Source organism: Chaetura pelagica, unplaced genomic scaffold (assembly GCF_000747805.2).
Source record: "Chaetura pelagica isolate M959 unplaced genomic scaffold, ChaPel_1.0 scaffold83, whole genome shotgun sequence".
NCBI lineage: Eukaryota > Metazoa > Chordata > Aves > Apodiformes > Apodidae > Chaetura > Chaetura pelagica.
In genome coordinates, this window is record NW_009952893.1 from 632,331 (window position 1) to 657,079 (window position 24,749).

The 24,749-nt window shown below is 38.9% G+C and overlaps 1 protein-coding gene across 1 annotated transcript in view; it reads right to left on the reverse strand.

Annotated features, from left to right (window-relative positions):
- Positions 1–24,749, reverse strand: part of TOX (thymocyte selection-associated high mobility group box) — a 115,431-nt gene that overhangs the window by 7,822 nt on the left and 82,860 nt on the right. The window contains exons 5-6 of the mRNA XM_009995535.1: positions 16,815–16,895; positions 2,061–2,447 (exon numbers count right to left, since the gene is read on the reverse strand). Of these exons, the coding sequence (XP_009993837.1) occupies positions 2,061–2,447; positions 16,815–16,895 (468 nt within the window). The remainder of the gene's footprint in view (positions 1–2,060; positions 2,448–16,814; positions 16,896–24,749) is intronic.

Consider the following 24,749-nt stretch of genomic DNA (forward strand, 5'->3'; position numbering starts at 1 on the left):
GAGTAATATCTAAGAAGGTAGAGAGGATACCACTGTTCTTCTCTGGCATGGCAAATCATGGTGTTATTAGCACACCTGCTGCCCTAAAATTTAGCACAATTCTTGCTTTGTCTTTACCAACTTGACTCTTTAAAGGAATGGATCCTATACTGAAGCTCAATGCACAAACTCTGTAAACTCTTGTAGGCAAAAAAATAAATAAATTATTAAAATAAAAAACCCCACAACTATTCCAAAGTGAAATAACAGATTTTCCAGAGCTCAAAAGTATTTTAAACAAAAGCAGAAATGTAAGAAATATAAACTGGCTTGTAGATGTTCCACTTGCTTAAAGATAAATGTAGTTAAGATTGGAAGTGTAGGATTTCAACAGGCAATAAGCACCTGTCACCTTTGAGTGAAGCTCAGAAATATCTCACCATGGCATCTACATTATAAGAATCAGCCTTTCTGACTAAGGAATATGAGTTGGTAAAAACTATTTAACCTAACTTTTGATGAGGTACAGCATTCTTTACTTTACTGTACTTGAACTTAGTAAAGCAAGACTCATCACTGTACAATCTAGTGTCCTGTTTTTTCTCTTAAGGTAGAAAAAACTCAGCTGCATACCACACATCTCACAGATGAGTGAAGGTACTCTCAAGCCATGGATGCACACACCATATGCTTAAAGCATGCAGTTTAGCAAAAGAAAACATCAGAATATTTATATATATATATATATTTTTATATATATATTTGCAGTATGCAAAGGATTGGAATAACACCTAAAAGTTTGGGTTCATACAATAATTATGATGCTGCATGTATACATATTTAAGTATCTAACACCTTCATTGTATCTTTTGCTAGCCCCTACTATCAATTCAACAAACCTTTTTTTTTTTTTTTTTTTCCTGGCTTTGGAAAATTTCTTCACATTTCCAAATTTCTTTGGAAAATTGTTCTCCAAGCTAGAAGCTATGTTTTGTGTTCAGGTACACCCATCTCTAAAAAACAATCTTGAGATGAAATGTTTCTGGCTTGGAAAGCAAATGCCTTGTTAACAAAGGTGAATTTATAGAGATATTCAAAACATGCAGCAAGTTTATGACTATGTATTATCAACCACAACTAACAACTTTTGTTTTCAAATTTTGGAGGTTCTTGCAATTTAATAAAAGAAATTAAATAATTCTCATGCCTCTTTGCAAGGCAAAGTCTTAATATTAATAGTCATCTTTCTTTTTTTTTTTTTTAATTTTAATTTTTATTTTTTTATTACTTCAGCTGGGTTAATCTGCTGTAACTAACCCTCCACAGGACTGGACCCAGAAGTCACAATACTATGGTTGGCTTGCATTCATTCGGAACTCCTGGGAAATATATTGAGAACCAATTACCTAAAACACTGAGAATGGGAAAAAAATAAAATAGCTATCATAATGGGACACTGGCTGCAGGCCACTTACTTTCAGTATAAAAAAGGCATAGATATATATAGGTATCTAGTAAAATGAAGGTATGAGCGCAGCCTAAACTAACTAAAATACTTGTGTTCACTTAATTTAGCATCTTTAACACAACCTGTGTAGCTTCATGATTCTTCTGACAGTTGCATGTCACAGTCAGGACAAGGATAACAGCACAAGCTACAGTAATATCTTTTTTCCAGCCCTGCCTGCCTTCTGTTTGTAAAATGTGTGTCTCAAAGACTTTATGTTTCACTTATATTTCAGGGTACTCCCAGATTTGCAGATGGGTCTATGGACACACTTCTATTTAAAGGATGCCTCCTCGATTTGGGAGGAGACAAGGCTAATGCCCAGAAGAATTTGATTAACATCTTTGCTAGCACAAACAGTTCAGATATTGCCCGTTATCTAGGTAAATTCATTCATTTGTTCTTGTCTTTGAAAGACTAAACCCTCAGACTATACTACTGTGGTTTTGGAACTCTGCAAAACTGAAGTTAATCTGTAGCATTTAATCTCCCTCACTGTGCCAACTTCTGGATGACTTTTTTACTTCCCCTCGAAAAAAACACTTCTCCAGGCAACTGAAAAGCTCAAACTTACTTGCTGCATCGTAGGTGAATGTAAAGCAGACTGGACCTGCATTGGTAGCTGGTTTCCAATGGACTGCTGCATTGAAATGGGCTGGTGTTGCTGGATGTTGAGATGCTGGTGCAGAGGGGGGCTGATCTGAAGAGGTGGTGGTGGGGACACAGCCATGTTTGCTATGGAAACAGTCACTGGCATTTGGTTGTTGGGCTTGGGCGCTATGTTCCTGGGGATATTGGCATGCATGGCAGTGATGTGGGGATTCATTCCTGGTTGTTGGTGGTAGTGGGAACTGAGGTACAGTGCAGAGTGAGCCTGGTTAGGCCCATGAAACACCGGCTGCTTGGAATTCATCATCTGAGGCTGCGGGGAGGCTTTGACATCAACAGGTTCACTGTAGCTCTGTTGAGAAAAACAAGAGGGGCAACGATTAGAAGCTACAAAATGCTTCTGTTCTAGCTCCTGAAATCTGTTTGTGTCACACCAGGGGAAAACACATATCTGGACCATCAAATTGTCCTTGAAATGGAGTCTGGTTATCACACTAGAAAAATAATTAATCCCTTTTACCTTACACTTTTCTCTTCAGCATTGTTAAAAACAAAGTTAGCTCCTGTGTTTCCTGGTCTAGCCTGACATTTTGTATTCCCAAACTTGAAACTGGCATCACTGACTTAATAATCTACACAGCAAGGACAACGAAGCTTGTCACACTTATTCACATAAGCAGTGCCTACTGCTGTCCTGAAATTTGATGGGCTGGTTGAAAAGATAGTCTGGAGGGTGGGTTCCAGAAAGTCTGCAATGATCTTTGCTCTGTCTCATCTTCCCATCTGCAAACCACAGATAAGAATTTCAGTGTCCTTTACCATACATATTGATAACTGCTAATAGTGCTTCAACAGTTAGCTGACATGATGAAGAGGCTAAACCCCATCCACAGTTGTTCTAATGCATTTAAGACTATGCTGATACTCCTATTTTGAAGTATTCTGTGCTGGGATGCCATCCATGTTTGTATCAAAAAAGTTTCACAAGCCATGCATTTGGAAAAATAAGAATATTCTGAATAATTTAATTTTTAGAATAACTTCTTTTGTCAATCTGGTTCATAAAGTTCTGAAAATTCTGTTTAAAACTGATGGCTATATAAATGTTAGACTCCTTCAGACATAGGGAAGCTATCTAACTAAAGCTGGAAAAATACTCTGTAGAATATTAGAAAATGCACAGATTTTAAAAAATGTTATGGTCTACCTTGATTTCTTACAGCTGCTAGTAATCAAAACTTTCCATTAATGAATGTGAACTTTAATAATGCTCTTTGTTCTAGCATTTATAATTTGTTTTGAACTTAATTTATGTTGTTTTCCATACCCCAGTTTTCTTAGATCTTCTGAGTGCTAGCTCTGTGCTCAAATAAATAATGAAAAAAGAATTAAGAAATTAACTCCTATGAGCTTATAGGTGGGAACCATAATTTTCAGTTAAGTCATACTATGATTAATAGCTAGTGAAAGGTGAAACATGCTGGAAAAAAATGGCAGAAATGTCCCTCTGGAGAAAGAAGTCACTTTGTCAAAACAAGGGCTGAAAGATGCATAGATGCCCTTATACTGTGACCTCCATGTCATGTTGGCTCAGTTTACAAGTCAGAGTAAGTTTCATGTTACTCTCAGCACTCCGGGGTCAGTGAAGTCTATTTGTATTCTTTCTGAAGGATGTACCAGCACCAACAATCCGCTGACACGTGCGTTACTGAAACGGCTTCATTATACACACTGCTAAAGATGAGAAAGACAACTTCATTTTCCCTAAGTATCATTGCAGTTCCATTAGCAAAAAACCCCAACAAACTCTTGTTTTCTCCAGTAAAATAAAGAAAATTAAATTAATATGATAAAATGAATGCAAGTCTGTGGGTGTGTAATATGCGTGTTTGCAGGATACACATACGGATATAAAACCCCCCCAGATAGTAGATGATAAAACTTGAAAGCAGGTGCAGAATCTGCCATTTTTGTGGAGTATTATTTTTAAAACACTGAACTAGTGTTCATGGTGCCATGATAAATATTTTCCCCATTTCTTCCCAGTTGTATTTGTAGGATACTTGTATGAGTGTGGGTGCAGGGACTGGCAGGTTTGCTGAAATTTCAGAGATTCAGAAGGTGGTTTGCTAATTAGCAGCCTGGTCAGGACCCTCCTCTGGAGGGTCCCAGGCTCTTTATCCATTCCAGGAGGTGTATACTGTGGTCTTTTTTGAGAAACTTGGAAGATTTACTGAGTCCATCATCCCCTCATGAAAGCACCATGCCTTTTCACAATGTAGCTGGCAGGTGCTATCTGGTCTGAGTAGGGATCGTTACTCCTAAAGGTGTGTGAGGGCAGACTGGTTAAACAATTCCTCCTGGTGAGGAGGTATCAAAAAGCCTTTTTGGCACTATTAGTGGCATACTGATACACACTTGTATTTAATTTGTGACTACAAAGATGCTGCCATACACCTCCTTAACAAAGATATAGTGAACCAACTTAATTAATGGGCAATACTGATTTCACTCGTAAGTGGTGAATGTATGGCCCATACCAATAAAATTACAGACAAATCAGATACTTAGTATTATTTAATACTTGAAATACCAAATTATTTTAGGAGGAATTCTCTAGTTTCTGTCCAGAGATGAATAGCACTTGCCTCTTGATCCAGTGAAAAGCTCTACACTTCAGTTTCAAACCAAGTATTTTGATGTTACTTAGGATGCTTTAAATCATATGTGATCTGAAGCTGAATTGTCCAATATCAGTGTAAAACACATCAATATTATCAATTACTAGGAATCTTGACAAATGAAGCCATTAAATGCCATTCTCTACTATGCTGCACTTTTAGCTTTTTCTAAGGCTAGGTCAGAAACAGATTTTGGAAGTATTGCTGAAGATAATGGAATAGGTGACAGAAAATATTTTGGCTTTGTTATGTCACTTTACTGTCAAATATACCAAACGGTGTATATGCTGCAGAGGCCATGTTATTATTACAGGCACAATTAGTGCTTTCTCAAATTCCAGTGGCCATTGCACTTTTCCAGTACAGCATTAGACAGTCTTAGGCAAGGAATTTTATTATGGTTAAAACTAGGAATTAAGAAAGAAAGGATTTGATTAGCCAACTTGGGCTTCAAGTGCACAGCCATGTTCCCTAACTTTTCAGGTTGGAATTCAGTGGATTTGCTTTTTCCTTGTCCAAGAAGAAGAGTACAGAAATAGTAAAAAACCCCAACAACCTCATTAGTCAATTAATCTGCTCCAAACAAAACCAAACAATTTATATCTATAATTTTTGGCATGATGGATACAATTCATTTACAGATCAATGAAGTGGAGACCAAAATTACAAATCAGTACACACAGGCCGACAAACATTGAAGTTTAGTATCTCCCACATACAACAAGGTCTTCTACTAGACATGTGATGAGAAAATCCTTACTCTCTCTAATCAGTGGCATGGTGGTGTAGACCCACCACTAGAGGGTGACAGAATATTGTATTTAGTTAATGGTAGGCAGTGGTATTGTGCACATACATGCATCTCATGGATCTGCCCCTCCATGTAGCATAATCATCTAATACTGTTGTCTACATTTAAAAAAACAGAAGTAATCAAAATGTGAAGACAAATTAGGTAGGCCAAGGCAGTGGATTGCTAGAAGAAAAGTGACTGCCCTTTTTTTCCCCCCATGAGAATCTATTGTTTTACTGAAACATAACAAGGGGAGAACGTTTTGAAATCCCAAAAGAAAGAGAATGAAAGTAGAAGAGAAATAGGGAAAGGAAGGAAACAAAAATAAACACTACTTCAAATCTGATGATAACGAATATCCTTTGGGATATAATTTTACTTCCACTTTGAAAAGTTGCACTTTAAACCCTCACCTGTATACCTGGGTAACCAGACAGTTGTTGAAGCCTACACATGGGTTATGATTCTCTTTCTAACTTGTGGCTGCCTTCTGGGTACTGTTGGCTCCAACCCCACTTCTGCTGGGGGGGCTTGAACATAAACAATATCCACGTGATCGACAGTAAAGCAAAGACATGTTGAACAAGGTGGTACTCTAAGGGTCTGATCCTTAGACTAATGAATTTGATTGAAAGTCTCCTACTAACTTAAATGACATTTGGATCAGAGCCCAGCACTACTGCTTTGGTATTAATGTCTGGATACCCATTTAATTTTTCATGAATACCAGGTAGGGCCTGACTACAGAAGTTGAGAATAATTCTCAATTGAGGAGCACTACTTTTGACCTGGGTTTCTTCAGAAGCATACCTTGAAACTGCAAGTGTCTATACTTCATTTTTCTTTTTTGACATGATAACAAACTTCCTGTTAGAAATGTTGCCAGCAAGTAGGACCAGAAAGATATATATACACATATGTATACGAAAATCTTCAATTTACATCATGCATACGTGTTTTATATTCAGCATTCTTACCAGCTATAGTATATGACACCACAATATATGGGAATTAAACAAATACTTCTGCAATAACTTCATTCTAGGAAGCAGTGTTCAACTAATCAGAGAATGATAGAATGATAGAATCAAGAACGTCTTGGGTTGGAAGGCTCCTCCAAAGGTCATCCAGTCCAACCACCCTACAATAAGCAGAGACATCTCACACTAGAGCAGATTGCTCAGAGTCCCACCTAGCCTGACCTTGAATGAGGGATGGGACCTCCACCACATCTCTAGCCAACCTGTTCCAGTGATCCACCACTCTCATATTAAAGAACTTTTTCCTAATGCCCAACTTAAATCTACCCTTCTCTAGCTTGAAACCATAACCCCTTGTCCTATCGTTACATGCCTTTGTGAACAGCTCTTCCCCAGCCTTCTTATATGCTCCTTCCAGGTACTGGAAGGTCACTATAAGGTCCCCCCAGAGTCTTCTCTTCATCAGGCTGAACAACACCAACTACCTCAGCCCATCTTTATAAGAGAGGTACTCCAGCCCTCTGATCATTTTTGCTGCCCTCCACAATATTATAGATTCTTGTAACACAATAATATTGCTGTTTGAAACACAAAATCTAGAAGTCAGAGCTGTCTCAACGAAACAATAGTTGTTCTACTTACAGAAAAAGACGTTATTCTTTTTCTTATCCTACTGATTTCACAAAATTAGTTAATGATCAAAACATAATGAGCAATGTAATTTCAATCATTTACGGCGCAGACGCTTATCAAAATACCTCTTTATTAACATCAGCAATTAAACTCTCCTTTATAATAAAATATTCAGTACATGCAGAACATTTAGTAAATGCTCTCGGTACTATTGGATACTAATGTGTCCTTGAAATACATGCTGAGAGACCTGCTCAAGGGCAAAGGCATGAGTCTCACGGCCAATATGGCCAGCTTAAACTTTCTATCACTGCAAACAGTTTTACTTGTGGGTAAACATAGTCAATACGGTTCAACATAGTTTTATTTCAAACGAGAAACAGGTGCTTCTCTTTAAACGAGAAACAGAAGTTTGGCATCCTCTCTATGTAGACGAGGAACATGTACTACGTGAGCATTTCAAAGCCTAGAAAAGAGTTTAACTCAGTTCAGCTTTTACATGAATATGTGTTGTAAACATACAAAGTAGCTACCCTGTGCCTTTTCGTGCTGGTGCCATGCACACATCTAGTGACTGGTGTCCATCCATGGGCCATGCTGAGGAATTCAACAGTTTTTGGACTCAAAGAGCAGAATGAAGGTTACATTCAGCCAACAGCAGTGATTATGTCAACTGGTCCCAGAAAGGTCCAGCCTGTGCAAGCTGTGATCAAACATAGGAAGGCCTGACTCAGCTTTAAATGAGTTATCTTCAGTACTGTGACATTATAGAGGTAGATAGAAGGAAATTGGCTGAATATTTACGCAGCTCCTACAAAGCTTACCTAAGCTTAAGTTTGCATCTGCTGTCTTTGCTGTCTCTTTGGCGGAAGGAACATCTTGAATTCCTTCTCTCAGCTTTGCTGTGTTCACATAATCCTGTCTGTTTTTAACATTTTTCACATTTTAAGTCACTTCCAACCCCAAGCCTGTCCTTGAGAAGAATCCGTTCTTCTAGCCTACATGGGCTCAGCCATTTTATAATACCCCTGTGAATCTGTTTATGAGAGAACTTCTCTCTGGTAGCATTTTCTCTTTCCTGCTTAGATCTTCTACTCCTTTCGAGCTTCCTTTCAGCTAACTCTACCCATCCTGGTAGAAAACTCGTATTTCCAGTATAGCTACCTTCCTACCTAAGTCACAAGAGGCTCTCAGCAAATGATGTTTCATATTTTGTTAATTCCAGTCACCTATTGCAATAACAACATCTGGGACTCTAGAGAGTTCAGAAAGCTTTTTGACACATTCTTGATGTTTCAGAACAAAGGAGTAAGCTATGGGTTGTCATCTATAATTAGCTGAGCTGGCTCAGAAGAACTTCTTCAAATCTAAATATACATTTTGTCACCATCTACAGGGGATTGTAATGGATTCGTTCAGGGTATGTAAGAAAAATGGATGTTTTATGAATGTAACCTGGGTACATGTGATAAAGGATATGCAACTTTAATTTGATACAAGTGTTTTAATTCCCCAAATGGAAGCACTATGCTAATAGTGAAATCTAGTTTTATTAACTCACTTCAAAAACAAACACAGTTTCTCTCTAAATCAAAATCTGTCTTCTCTCAAGATCAAGAAATTTCTGCCACTTTTGCCATAAATTATGTGACAGCATCTCATGGTTTTTGCACTGCTTAATATAAACTGTCACAAGATTTAGCCTTAGTTTGAATTCATGGCATTAACTTAAATATACATTGCTCTCCATTTTCAGCTGCACTAGACAATTGATTTCCTTGCTAGACAATGAGATAGTTGCATTTGTGTTATTATCAGATTAGACCATTGTTTTATAAATATATATGTTCACTTACCAGATACTCTGATATATAACATACTTGGACATAATTTTATTTTTGATTCCTTGAAAATTTCCTACTACATCATCATAACTCCAGAAAGAATGAAAGGCCAAGGTACCAAAGAAGCATGAAGTAGCTGCTGTGAAAGCTTTACATAATAGTCTTCCAGCAAGAGATTCTAATGTTTAATGGTAAAAAAGATACAAGCTGTACATGCATGTCATAATTTTTGAGTTTTTCGGGTTACAGTTTTAAGGGAAATATTGCCAAATGCCTTGTAGCACTTCAGCTACAAAAAAATTTAAAGTATCATGCATCAAACATAATAATCTTTCTCTGATGCTTTCACTGAGAAAAGCCTAAACTGTTTAATGAAATTCCAAAACATCTGCATGGACTAGGGTTAGATATAATGTAGTAATCTGTTGTCTCAAAAAGCAGAAACCAGGCGCTTTTCTGCAGCAGCAGAAGGGATGCTGCTCTCCTTGTATGCAATAGCCAGCTGATTAAAGTACTGACCAGGAGACATGATAGTTCATTCATCGACTCTGTCAAGAGATATTGAGAGTTTTATTTTCAAAATAAATGTCCTAAACCCCAGCAGCTGTTTATTCCAGGGAGGAGTGAGCCAGGATATGGTGCTTCCCTACATCTGAAGCTTGGCCAACTGTGCAGGAAAGAATTTGGGATTCACTGGGCTACAGAAAACAAATAATGGAGAGAGCACACCTGCATATCTACATTTACTTAGGAATGGGGAGATACACAATCTGGGAGACTTGATATATTTTTTTGCCTTTTTATATGTAAGGAAAGTGCTTTCACCCCACAAATATAGGAAATAGGAAACTAATACCAAGTTTACTGTTTGAGTTTTGGGTCTTGGTTTTTTGTAGTTTTTTTTGTTTGGGAGGAGAGAGGTTGGTGGGATTTGTGTTTGTTTTTGGGTTTTTTTGTTGGTTTGTTTTCTGTTCTGTTTTTTTTTTCTTTGTTCGCTTGTTTGGTTTGTTGGTTGGTTCTTAGCTTGTGGTGTTTTTTTTTAACATGGTCTCCATTTTGCTTTTTGCAAGTAGCTGAAACTTTTCAATGATATTCACTGCAGTCTTAAGAGACTCAAATTCCTTAGGCTGTTCAATTGTATCACAACACAGGCAGTGTAACAGATATTTTTGGGTGATTGGAAACTCTCTGGTTACAAACTGCTGTGCTAATGGCATTAAGGTAATGCCAGTCTTACTAGATATGACCTTTAGTATTTTTATGAGACATAACTATAAGGTGGTGGTCTAGAACAGCTACATATGCCATATACTTCAAGAAGAAATTTTACATGTCCAAAGGATTTGCACCATCCACAAAGCTGAAAAACGACCAATGCTTTTGCTGCAATGTCAAGTGAGGACACCACTTAGACACCACATCAGTTTTGAAATATGCTTCAATATTTTGAATTTGAATAATATTGTCCTTGCTGAGAGGTTTTAGCTTCAGCTCTAGCTCCTAAAATATGTCTGTATGAAACTTGAAGTTGTGTCACTATACAGAGAGAATCAAAGATTCATTTAGCCAGAGAGAGCAAAACAGACAAGGGAAATTTTCTTTGTACTACTCAAACTGTTAAACTTGTACTGATTTATTTTACATACATATATGTATCACTTATATGCACATATAAATTTTGCATGTTAAACACATCATATGCATCTATTGTTACAGAAATATACATAGATGCACATAAATAATATATGGAAGTATTTAACATTTATCCATATATATCTGTATTAAATATACATATTTGAAAGATGCAGCAAAAACTCCAATGTCAGCCAGAAAAAAAGACTGGTTAAGCTAGAAAAAGTGCTTGTTTTATGAAAAAGTAAAATTGCAATTCACAGCATTTTATGTAATGCTGTACAAATTACCAGATACCAGAGACTGCATTTCTGGACCTGAACAGTACTAAAAGTTGCAACTAAGGGCAAATATAAAGATACTTGTTTACAATGCAAAGGCTTAGTCAGTACTCTAAGCAATATGGCAATCTGCATAGCAGAAGATATAATGCTTTGTAATGTGATTTTTACTCTACATATCAATTCCTACACACATGAACAAACTCAATAACAGCCCCATTAATTTCAATCATTATAAACAAGGAGAAAAATACAGGAAATGAATTGAGAAATTAAATGGGGAGTAATGCATAACTGACATACTTACATGATCATGGGCTTATTCACTGTGTGTTAGCTCTATTTCATAAAAACACCACTTAAACATTTAAAAATGTACTAGGGATGGATTGGCAATACTGATACCGAAGTTGCTGGTGACACTTCCACTCTTTTCAGTTAGGATTTTGTCAAGTAACTCAGTCTGAAATACTGAGTATGTGTTTGAGTGACTTCTCCACATGCATGTGGCAAACTCCAACCAGAACTGCTTGGCCTTGTCAAGAATACACCAGGAGGAAATCACTGTGTGCCTCCCAAAAATGTGCGTGCCCTTTAAGATGCAATGGAAAAGGGACTTGAACTCAGGAAGGGAGAATGAGGGACTGTCAGAGATTAATATCTTGTCTTGCCCTGAAATTATGCTCCTATTTATAAATGTGTATCCTTTGAGAAAGCAGCTGAGAACTACATAAGCAGTGGAAGTGGGAAAAGGGATCATCGGCAGAGTATAGGGATGTTGTGTGGTTGTGTAGGGACGAGGTCAGGAAGGCCAAGGTGCAGCTGGAGGTGAACTTGGCAAGGGTCGTAAAGAAAAACAAGAAGGGCTTCTACAGGTATGTAAACCAGAAAAGGAAGGTTAAAGAAGTATACCCCGCTCTCCCCAGTGAGCAACAGCGGTGAACTTGTAACAACAAATAATAAGGCTGAGATTCTCAACAATTTTTTTGTCTCAGTCTTCACTGGCAAACCCTCTTCTCACAGCTCTCAAGTTGATGGCCCATATGATGGAGACCAAAGAGACAAAGTCCCTCCCACTGTAAGCGAAGACAAGGTTTGTGACCATCTGAGGAACCTGAACATACACATGTCCATGGGATCTGATGAGATGCATCCTAGAGTCCTGAAGGAATTTGCTGATGTAGTTGCCAAGCTACCCTCTATGATATTGGAAAAGTCATGGCAGTCAGGTGAAGTCCCTAGTGACTGGAAGAGACAACATATTATGCCCATTCTTAGAAAGGGTAGAAAGGAGGACCCTGGAAGCTACTGACCTGTCAGCCTCACCTCTGTGCCTGCGAAGATCTTGGAACAGATCCTCCTAGAAGACATGCTAAGGCACATGGAGGACAGGGAGGTGATCCATGACAGCCAGCACCACTTTACCAAATCCTGCCTGACCAACCTAGTGGCTTTCTACAATGGAGCGACTCACATCAGTCAACCAGGGAAAAGCAGTGGATGTCATCTACCTGGACTTCTGCAACATCTTTGACACAGTTCCCTACAACAGCCTTCTCACTAAATTGGAGAGATATGGGTTTGATGGGTGGACTTGTTCAGTGGATAAGGAACTGGAAAGATAGTCAAGTTCAGAGGCTAGTGGTCAATGGCTGTAAGTCCAGATGGAAAACAGTGACAAGTGGTGTCCCTCAGGGGAGAGTGCTGGGCCCAGTGTTGTTTCGTATATTCATTAATGATATTGATGGTGGCATTGAGAGCACCCTCAGCAAGTTTGCTGATGACACCAAGCTGGGGGGTGCAGTCAACATGCCAGAGGGATGGGATGCCATCTGGACAAGCTGGAGAAGTGGGCCCAGGTGACCCTCATGAGGTTCAACAAGGCCAAGTGCAGGGTCCCACACCTGGGCCGAGGTAACCCAAGATATGAATGCAGGCTGGGGGAGGTCACACTTGAGAGCAGTCCTGTGGAAAAGGACCTGGGGGTACTAGTGGACCAAAAGCTGGACATGAGCCACCAATGTGCAGTTGCAGCCCAGAAAGCCAACCACATCCTGGGCTGCATCAAAAGAAGTGTGGCCAGCAGATGGAGAGAGGTGATTCTGCCCCTCTACTCTGCACTGCTGAGACCTCACCTAGAACACTGCATCCAGCTCTGGTGCCCTCAGCACAAGAAGGATGTGGACCTGTTGGAACATGTCCAGAGAAGGGCCACAAAAATGATCTGAGGGCTGGAGCACCTCTCTTATGAGGACAGGCTGAGGGAGTTGGGGTTGTTCAGTCTGAAGAAGAGAAGGCTCCAGGAGGACCTTATAGTGACCTTCCAGTACTTGGAAGGAGCATATAAGAAGGCTAGGGAAGACCTGTTTACGAAGACATGTAAGGATAAGACAAGGGGTTATGGTTTCAAGCTAGAGAAGGGTAGATTTAAGTTGGGCATTGGGAAAAAGTTCTTTAATATGAGGGTGGTGGATCACTGGAACAGGTTGGCTAGAGATGTGGTGGAGGTCCCATCACTGGAGTCATTCAAGGTCAGGCTAGATGGGGCTCTGAGCAATCTGTTATAGTGTGAGATGTCTCTGCTTATTGTAGGGTGGTTGGACTAGATGACCTTTGAAGGACCCTTCCAACCCAAGACATTCTATGATGAAGAGCAGGTAGCTTGTCCCTCATGTTTGTCTCCAGTTTCCTTCACTATACAGTCATGGCTACAGGTATATGAAGAAGTGAGGATGCTAAAGATAAGAGAAACTACTAGAAAAAATACTGGCTGAAGTAGAGGTTGGGTGAAAGATAATAAGAAAAAGCAGAGCAAAGGGGTAAAAGGGATGAGGATCATGGAGAAATCTACTATCTCCACCTGAAACTCCACTACCACCCCAGAGCTTGGGATCAAAACCAACCTCCCCGAATTTCATTATTCTGCTGCCAGGCAGGGGCTAAGAAATTGCCTGGTAAAAAGAGATTTACTCAATTTCTCTGCAATCTTTTATCCTGACTATTCCAGAATCTCCAAGGCCAAGATAGGTGCAGTGAATTAAATTCCAAGTCTGGTTCACTCACGTATAACACGGCATATGGCCATTCCTTTGCTTTTCAGAAAAATGAAGTCTTGCAAGTAAATGCAGAAAAACATCTGCAAACACTGACATGCAAGCCCTAAACTCACTAGCTGTTTAAAAAATGGCAGTACTTAACGAAAAATGTGTGTAAAAGCTAGGAAACTGTTAGTGCAGCTCCCCTGGGAGGTGTGAGGCACCTGCTGAGCTGGAAATAGGGGATCTGAGCAGAAGCCTTGCCTGTTTGTGCCTGTCTCACACAGGCAGTGTTCTCTGGGATGGGAGGAGGAAGTTTGATAACTGGTAACTCCTATCATTTAGAGAGCAAGAGGGTGTCCTGATGTGATGTGAGGCACAACCAAACACCTCATAGCTGCCAGCCAGCTGACCCTGAAGTCATTGAAGCTCTGCTGTGAATATGAAGGGTGTAAGACTGGTCAACTACTCTGATAAATGAAGTTCTAGATGTCCCAAGCAGGACACTCAAAATTACTGAAAACCTGGTATGACAATCATTTAGTTGTGTTTAAAAATAGGTGGAATACAAGCTTCCTGCTCCTAAGCATTACTGAGAATTTATTTGCACTAAAACACTGCTGGGTTGAACAGCCCAGAAAATCCCCTAAAGAAGCAAGGTTAGACAACATGTTGTAAATACAACAGAGGAGCTCCCAGGGTGAACACCTGATTATAAATGTATGACATGAGACTCACACAGAGGGTGGCATAAAGTATAAAATATACCATGTGAGCAAACCATTAATATTGTATTAAAGCATTTTTGGAAAAGGTGTGTTACTTTTGGCATGTCTTAACTTTTGAGAATTAGGTCTTGGAATCTTAATAATATTCTCTTAAATTATCTTTTATGGATGATAATATAACACATGGACATAAAAGACCAGATGGACTCCCAACAGTCTTAATAATGTATTACATATATTTCTTCATGCTTACATGCTTATCTAAAGAATCCCAACTCTTCTAGTGCCATGTAAATATTTAATAATGATAATTCAGAATATACTGATATAATATTACATATGGGTATTTTACATCTTAATTCCAAAAGAACTTGCTTTAGTTACATGCCACTTCTGTTCGTTTCACTGAATGTGTTCATGAGAGTAAGCAATTAGTACTTAGCTTCATTAAGTTTCTATTTTGATACTTTCCACACTTGAGGAAAACATTATATTATGGGAAGAATTCAAATAATTGCTTAAGAGTTAAGAAAATGCTTCAGTGCTTTTCTGACTAACAACAAATTTACAGATATTACAGATATTTACAAACGGCTTCATGCACTGAAGTGATCAACAGTGTAATTTCCTTTTCTAAAAAACAAACCTCAGAAAATACCATAATACATTTTTTTCTCTTTCCAAAAAAATAAAAGCAAAACAAGTATTTTAAAATATATTTGCCTTTTCAAAATCAAGCTATATAAAGCATTAGGTAAACAGCCCATGATGTGCTGAGTAATGACATCCAAGTTATTTTCACAAGTCAAACGCTGGCTTCGTACATTTCTTCAAAAGCTATTGGAATATTTCAAGCTTTTAGACCTATCTTGGCCAATAAGCAAACTATTTCAAAATATTTTGGTTTGATTGCACACAGGACCTTTTCTGAAGGCAATGAGTATTTCTAGAACCAAACAGTTCTAAGACAGAAATTAAAGGTACCCTGTAGATCACCTTAACTAAATACATTACTATTTATGTTGCTAAAAAATTTAAAAGCAATCCCTCCCCTGAATTAATGAGGTAACACCCATATTTCAGACTTTTAAATTTAGGCCAAATAAATACTAACGTAAAGTGGAAAGATGTATGAGAGATCCTTGTAAGGATAATCATATACCCTTTTTCCCTGAAAATGTATATTAGAAGTCTATGTAATATACAGGAAAGTGCAGGACTAACTTCACTTTTAAGACTAAAAGAGGAGTTCTACTCATGTCATATATGCCAGTCCTTCATACTGCCATCTTTACACCTATTTTTTTTTTTTTTTAATTTATTTATGTAAGAACAAAATATGCTGAAATTTGTTTTGACAGACCGAAACCAAGTGATTCTAATTTGTGTGGTTTTGAAGTTACTCAGTTGTTTTTCCGCCCCTGCACAGAGTAGTTACTTCACATTCTTCTGCATAGTTTAACGTCTATTACAATTTTAAGGCACCATTAAGAAAATTATGGGCATTAAGAAGATTTGTATAACTCAATTTAGAGAGCTGCTACTAGCTGTATACTGAGGATACATTGGTGTGTTCCAGTGGGAGAGCCTTAAGATGACCTGTGTGTGCCCACACAAATCACTTGCTCAACCTGAAATGGAAATTCACATTTTATTATGAAAATTTGCTATGTAAGCGGAGCTTGAATTTTTCTGTAATGTGATTGCAAGGTAAAAAACCAGCACTTAAAAAACCCCATAAAGCCAAACCAAGGCATTTTATGTACGACATGTTTTTTTCCCTTGCAGGTAGAACAGTGCCTGCCTGGCATGGCGTGTTTGTTACACTGAGTGAGATCTTTTTACCTGTACCTTCTTCCTCTGTTGAACTGCGATGATACTGCCAGCCTGGAGAAGTGCTGTCGCCATGACCAGAAGGGTTAAAGGACACCTTTCAATGGAGAGATGACTGTGGTTTATTGAGCATTTGCACCTTAAACCCAGGTTTAAGGTGGTAACAAGCAAGGATATTTGCACTACATAATATGACACTCAGCACCCTGTAAATGCTGAAAAAGGTTTTCAATATGTCGCTATATATATATATGTATATGTATATACATTATGTGTTACCTTGGATACGAGGCTTGCTCTGTAGGCAGCTAACTGCTTCAGATATTCCTTCTTGGCAGCTTCAGTTTTCTTTTTGTATACCTAAAGACAAAGAGTGTCACATTGGTAAATTAATCTGGTTTTGTTTTTATATATCTCCAGTGTGTCTCATGCATCTTCATAAAGTCTTTCTAAGTAAACAGCCTTTCCTCCTCATCTTGCTTAAAGAGTGAAATAATAAACATCAAATATTTAAAAGAAAATATTTTTCCAACTGTAAAACACCCTTTAACTACCCAGCAGTACCAAAAAAAAAATATCTCTCATAGCATCTCTGATTTAATTGTTCAAAGTGAATCATGGGGAGTACTTGCAAATGGAACCTTTAGGGATGGGGAAGGCAGGTGTGGGCCTCTCCACTGGCTTCCACTTCTGAGGTGAGTTAAAACCCTCTGGGGAAGATGAGAATGTGCAGAAAGACATGTGAGTTAAATGAAGGAGGAGATGACAGCACCACACAGATCAGCCAAGAGGCTTTATCTCTTTCTTGGATAAACTGTTGGGGGCAGTCAAAGAAGCTTCATGGCGCTGCTAAGGATAATAAATGTTAGTCATTATTCTAGTCTTGATCCCATATCGGTCTAATTAACTTCTCAGGAGCATGGATCTATTTCTGTACATTTCTCTGAACTCAACAAATTATTTTAAATGCGGCATGTGCACAATCTCATAATAGATTAAAGAGCTTGGACAATCACTTCAATTTTGCCCACATTTCGAGATTAAAGATTATCTGCAGGGTTAGTCAGGACCTTATAGCACTGCAGTAACATGACGTTATAAAAGCATATGTAGATATTTAAGGTTAAAAGTTCTCAGGAGAAGAACTAGTTTCTGACCAACGGAGCCTAGCTAATGACTTGCTGTTATCCATGTCAGTGACAGATTCATGAAAAAGTCAGCATTTCTCTTCATAAATATCATCAGAAGTTTCTCACTAGTTTATGTTTGGGGTTTTCTGTTTTGCATTTGTTTTTTACTTTTTTCCTGAAAAGGTAGATTTAGGACTCATGCAAGTATCTTGACTTCATGTAACCATGCAGGATTGACTTCTAGCCTTACTTGTAGCAGGGATAAGCTTCAAAAACATCAAAACAGAAGGTTTAAAAGTAAGTGAGACAAAAAAGGGAAAGAAAATCTACTTTCTTTATTGCTGCACTATTTCACAATTTTTAAGTCACATGCAGAGGTTAATTCATATGTTCATAGGCCCTTGGGATTCACAGTATTACAGCAAATGGACCTGCAGCTTTGATTCTCTGTTGACCACTTCTCCAGCCAAATGCACAACCTGTGCACCTATGGAAAGCCTCCATGAAGAGAGTAAAGAATATCCACCCTCCCACTCCATGCTGCCAAGTTAACCCAGCTATTGGTTCAAAAGTAAAAGATGGCTGAAGCCACTTATGACAATTTTGAGGTGTTCTCCTAAATTCCATGGCTGGAAAACACACACGTACATACACTGCATGAAACTTTAAAGTGACCTATTTTAATCTTCCAATACTCCAGTAAAACCATCAGTCCCATAACGGAGAGGTCCTGGCAGTACAGACTGCACAGACAAAGGACAATACAGCTGCAGGCATGGGAGTGGTAGTGTCAGACTGGAAGTATACAGTACAACACCATTTTAAAAATAGTGTTCTCATGAAACATTTTTTTTGTTTCACTGAGGATTTGCTTTCAGAGGCAGAACAAACGTCAGATACAGGCTGGCAAAACTCAGAGGCTGCCAAAAAGGATTAAAGATTTTGCTTCCCGGGGAAGTAAACAATCATAATGGAAACAGAGAAACCTTTGGCTTCTAAAATTGTAAATATAAAACCAAAGAGGAACAAAGACTGGTTTTAGGTGTGAAACTGTATTTGTGCACCCTTGTAATTTCTACAGATTAAGATAAACATATAGTGTTGGCTGATATATTGTTTTGCAAAAAAACCTGGTAGCAATTTGCTTTTTAAGTTGTAATCGCTTGTGATTATTAGGGAAATGCACTGTTTGTTTTGAAAATGAATGAAAAATTAGTCAACAAGCTGTTCCTAGCTGCTAAAATGAATTCAACTTGACCTACAGAACAAAGACTAACTTATACTGCTTCATAAATTGCAATGCCTCTGTGTCGTTCTGATAGCCAGTCTATAAAACTGAGTTGAACAAAGAATTTTACACAGGATAATGATATTCAAAAGATCATATATCTACTGCTTCCATATTGGGTTTTATTTTGCATTACACAAATATATAAAAAAAATACACACTCCTGCTGTGCTCGTACGTTCAGAGCATATTGAAAGGGTCCTCTGGGACCTGACTTTTCCCTCAAATAGTCATATTGCACAAGGTTAACTCAGCAATATGAAGCTAACAACAATTCTATAAACCTCCACCTAAAACTTCACACTTCTCACTTAATAGGAATGGCATCATACAGCCATTATTTAATTACTTCCTACCTACACAACTACCCTGTTCAGTGTACACATTATCTTGCTCTCTTTTTGGGTCTTCTGGTGAGCCAATAGTCACATGAACACCGTATCTTCCATGGTAATATAAACATTAATCATATAATAGAAGGTCATTATAGTAAAAAAGTCCTTGCTGGATGAGATTTTTTATGACCCCAGCCTGCTTTGATGTCTTGCACTGGCCCACAGGCTGGTTTGTCTGGCCAATGCCCTTGTCATCTTCATAAGGGCATTAGCATGTCCTCTGAGGACAACAGGTTGAGCTCTCACTGTCTATATGCTGTTGACCTTTTGAAGATGCCCACTGTTTAGGTCAGCATTCAAGTGGGTTCACAGAATCATAGAATGTTAGGGGTTGGAAGGGACCTCTGAAGATCATTGAGTCAAACACCCCTGCCAGAGCACGACCAAAACTAGGGCAGGTCACTCAGAAAGGTATCCAGACAGGTCTTGGAAAGAGGTTATACCAAAAATTAGGGTAAGTTCTGGCTGTCTAGAGTCGTTACGTTTCATGGGCAATGACAAGGTCTGGCTGCCAATATTTTTGTCTGAAGGCCTATGAATATGGCCCTCACAGTGGGTACCATTTCACTGACTGTGCTAGACTGGACTTGTAGTGGAGGGTTATGAAGGCAGGGCAAGTGGGAAGCGCCCTCAGCACTTGCAGCAGCACCTCAAACAGGTAAGTCAGCTGCCTCTTTCAATTTTTTGCTTGTTTGTTTGTTTTTGGCTTGAATAGTTTTGCATTGTAGTAAGTATAAAAGAGTTGCACTTGCAGGACTTCTGGGGAGGGAAAAAGCTTGTGTCATCATTCAAGTGTGCTCTAGAAAATGGCTGAAGCTCTTTTGAATTTCACGCTTAAGACAGTGCCAGATTCTGAAACACATCATTTCCAGTAACACATTTAACATTTTTCTGTGCAAGAAGCAGGCTTCTGTTCTTTTGCTTACTTATACTCTAGAGTGGTAATTTTTAATTTTATTTTTATCATCTGAGAAATCTTTTATGAGGTCATTTTCCCCTCCTCCATCAAGCAAGCAACAATTATTAGGTAAATAACTTGACAGGAGCATATACTTATGGAATTAAGTCATTTCTAGCTTGCTTTAATTCAATTAACATGATAATTGAATGTCAACTGATTGTCAGTCAGGCAGTAAAGGTCCATTCCGATTCAGCAGCAGATTTGTTTCCTTACACAGTATTTTATTTTCTCAATTGTCCCAGTTGTGGAAATTGAATGTTGGCAGAAAAAACATAATTTCTGTATATGCAGGGTGGGTCAGCCTAATTTATTCTTATTCTCTTCAGCTTGCTATAGAAAACTCAAACCACCAAGATTACATTAATTTATCTACAAATGGAAGCTGCTGCCATTATTTTCCTACTGTGCTTCACAAATGCAAATTTACACAGCATAATACACAGGTTCTTAGTTTACTACTTAATTACTTTTTCGAAGTGTACCAAGTTAGCTTCAAGTTCCCTTCAACAGTAAAGAGGATGCTTTCCAAAAGGAGTAAATATGAAACTCTTGTGGATAGAAGTACATAAAATAGCATATAAATTAGATTAATTAGACCAACAGAGAAAATTAACACCCTGGGCTCCCCCACTGTTAACCTCACAGCCTAGTACAAGCCCCCAGACCATTTCAATGGCCCACTTTAGCTCAGGTTCCCTGGCCTGACCATATACCTGGGCTACTGGTGCTGTAGTGGCCTACATTGACCCTACTACTAGTGATAACATCCTTAAACTGACTGCCCCACAGTTTCATTTGGAGATAAAGGGGTTGTGGGTTACATGGTTAGCCACAAGCACTCACGGATACTAGATTACCAAAATAAAACCATAATAGAATATTTCCACATCTGATTTTTTATGCCAACTTCTGGTCATGTTCTAGTTTATATAAAAAATTCCTAGAGGCAGGCTTTGTGCCTCCTGTGCTCTTCCACATGTTGGATTATATGAAACTCATGACTGATATAATAGATAACTGAAATATATCTGTAATGCCTTGAGCTAAGCTTTTGTTCTGGTTACCCACCTTTTCCCAATGATCCTCCTCTAGATTGTGGAGGATTATCCACACAATACATTATACAGCAGGACTCCTACTATGTCCCATGTGACTTGCACCCTTGTTCCCTTAAGAGAACAGATCTCCCTTCCCATAGTCATCATCACAACAGCCAGAACAGCCACTCAAAAGTCTGCAAAATGTCTTCAGTGTTGAGTATTAGGTGCTAATGGAAGAAGGCACCACTGACTACAGACCCCTTTGTTACTAGAGACTTGGAGACAGTGAGTTACACTGACTGATGCTCTTAGAAGAAAAAGAGATTTTCAGAATTTGTGCCTCCTGGTAGTGTGAAAAAGCTTTGTGTCTCCTACCTGACAAAGCACATTATGAAGAACCATGCTACGTCCTTGGCTTTGCCTAAATAGCAGGTACAAGGATGATAAAGAAAGGGAAGTTTTCAGTTTTTCTTGTGGATATCTCCTTAGAGCTGACACTCACAAGCAAGTTATATCTGTCTTTTTAAACAACGCAAAGGTGCCCACATTTGTTTTGATGGCAGTGTTCCATATAACCCCCCCAAAAGTATATGCAAAAATAGCAACTCAAAAAGCAACATGACTGATTCTGGTTTTTTGGTCTCTGCAGTGCTATTACCCATGGGAGTGTCATTTTCACAGGCTACAGTTATAGGAATGGCATCTGATAAAATACAGTAGGCTGCAATCCAGAATTAAATTCCACATTCAGATTGTCGTTCTTGGCCCAACATACCTAGGCTCATAGAGAAAACAAGCATTTTTTCCAAGTGGGAGACATATCTCTAGTTTTAATCTTCTGATTTTGCAACGAAATCACCTAGAGCTGCACATACTCACCTAAAATATGGAGAGAGATATTCCCACAGCAGTCAGAAAAAAAATCCTCAGAACTGCTTAATGGGTACTGAAATACGTTATCATTTGGTTTTTAATCTAGGTACACAGAGTAACAGAAAGAGGTCCAGGGCTAGCTATATGGCTCAGCAGTCTCTTTGACTGTAGAGCATGAAAAAGACACTGATGACATATTAGAGGCTTAGGGGAAAGAATTCAGTCTTTCTGGCATGCAGGGCAAAGATCATAGGCCAAATTCAGCTCCAGCATAAACAGTGAGACTCAGTGAAGATCATTGGAAACTGCAGCCATTTGTGCCAGGCCTAAATTTGGCATTATAGGCTTGATGCTTGCAGTGTACAGGAGAGGGACTCTACATTTTATCAGAAGCATGTTGGATGGCAGGTGGGCACAAAAAAAACAACATTAAACATATGACTTATGTGGTGATTATTTGTACTTGCTTGTATTTTTTATTATTATTTTTTTTTTTAAAAGGATGTGAGCCTGAATGAAGCATAATAATTGGGACTAAATCCGGTTTTGTATGCAGATGATATAAAGCCATGTTCCTATTGAGATACAATGTATGAATAAAGGGTGGGGAAAAAGAATGAGTAGAAAATGAAGGCTATTACTTAGGCATGTTGTTGCAGCAATACTTGAAATCCAGGGTCCTTTTGTCCCAGCTCCTTCCAAGTACAGTGAGAAGAACAAGTGCAGTTACAGTCAATGTTCATAACTCAGCAGCCCCATGTGGCATTTATCTAGAAGCTGTGTTGGTTATAAGTAGCAAATGGATATCAGAAACTCACCCTGGGCAGGAGGGTGTCTGATGTTCCCTGCAACTTTAGTGTTCCTGGGGGTTGCAGGAAGACCAAGCTGCCAGGTGAGTTGCACAAGGGGCCAGGAGACGATAGCCTGGATTACCCTATACAGAGTAAGATGAGGCAGTTCCTATTGTGTCCCTAATTTTTTTTTTTGCAGCAGAGGGGTAGGTTTCCCATTCCTAGTACACAGTGCAGTCCTGCTCAGCCCAGCTCTGAGTGGGAGAGGGAAGCAGCAGCTGCCAGTAGTCCTGCAGCAAAAATGCAGAAGCCAGTGGATGATAAGGGGTCCAAGGTCTGTCCCTGTGGAAGCCAGGGCAATAGAACAATCTGAAGACACAAATTCATATATATGTACATATATATACATAGACACGTTCCAGCTCATTAAGCCCAGCTGCTCGCAGAGGCAGGGAAAAGGAGAAAACTCCAGGGTGAGGATCAGTTGTTTTAAACTCTTGACACACTTGTCGGGAGCTTCAAAGGGTAGAGATGCAGTTTCAATACATAAATTTGTTGAGAAAAACAGTGGGTCTCCCAAACAAGCCTAAGGTGCAACACTGGTAAAAGTGACTTTTCAGGTGTGGGGAGCTGGGTCAGGAGGTGTAAGGTTGCTCTCTCTTGTTCCTACTCCTCAATCCCTTTTTGCTTGTAATTCACTCTGGCAAGTGTGCACACACAGATGTATCTTTGCTTCCTATTCTCATTTACAAAAATAAAACATAGCTAAATTTAACCCTTGCATGGTTGTTTATCTACTAAACTGAAGGTGCATTCTCATCCTCTTAAAGTCATTCCTTGGAGATTGCTTCATTAACACAGAGGTAGTAATCATTAAAAAAAATATGTCCTTTTTAAAGGGGGAACAAACATCTACATGAGTATTTGAGCCTATATAAGACTGAATAAAACGTAAATTTATGTTTTCAAAATGCTACTGACTGTGTTGACCTTATGGTCTGCTTAGCCTTTGGAGCTATTTCAGCAGTCACACTGCAGTGCCCTGAACTGTCTGATGTCCTGACACCGGTTACCCCACATACAGTGCTACATGAGACTCTGATGGCTTTCGCACCCAGGGGATGAGCTCATTTGTTATGTCAAGTGGCAGGACAGTGACATGGCATTGCATCCCAGGAGAGAGAAGGAGCTGAGTTAGGTGTCCCCAGAGGCCAGGTGGAGCCAGGGCCTCTTGAAACACTGATCTTGGATCCATTTCAATCTGACTTGAGGTGTCTCACATCACTAGAGAAGCTTTAGAGACATGAAGCATTTGCCAGCATTATTTTTAAACCCCTCTTGATCTACCTGATTTATCCTGGCACTGGATAATGTGATGGTTTGTCTGAAACTTCCCTGTGATTGCAAGAAAAACTTATAAAATATGCTTTGTTATTTTTCATGCCCAAATCAGTCTGGGTTATTTTTAGTGACCAAAACAAAAGCCCTTGAAAGCTTGTGAGTTATAGTGAAAATGGTAACAGCATCACAAATGTTGACACTAATGCACAAGGACTTCAACTTACTTAAGTATAGGTAACATACAACCCAAGTTCCATCAGATGTTAAAGAATAAACTGCAGCTTTTATCTAGTGGGTCTTTAAGCACCAATGAGGAGTAAATGATTTGATTTTGTGAGCTCCGAGGATTTGTCAGCTGCCTCATAAGTATAATTCTGGCTCTTCATATTCCTGCT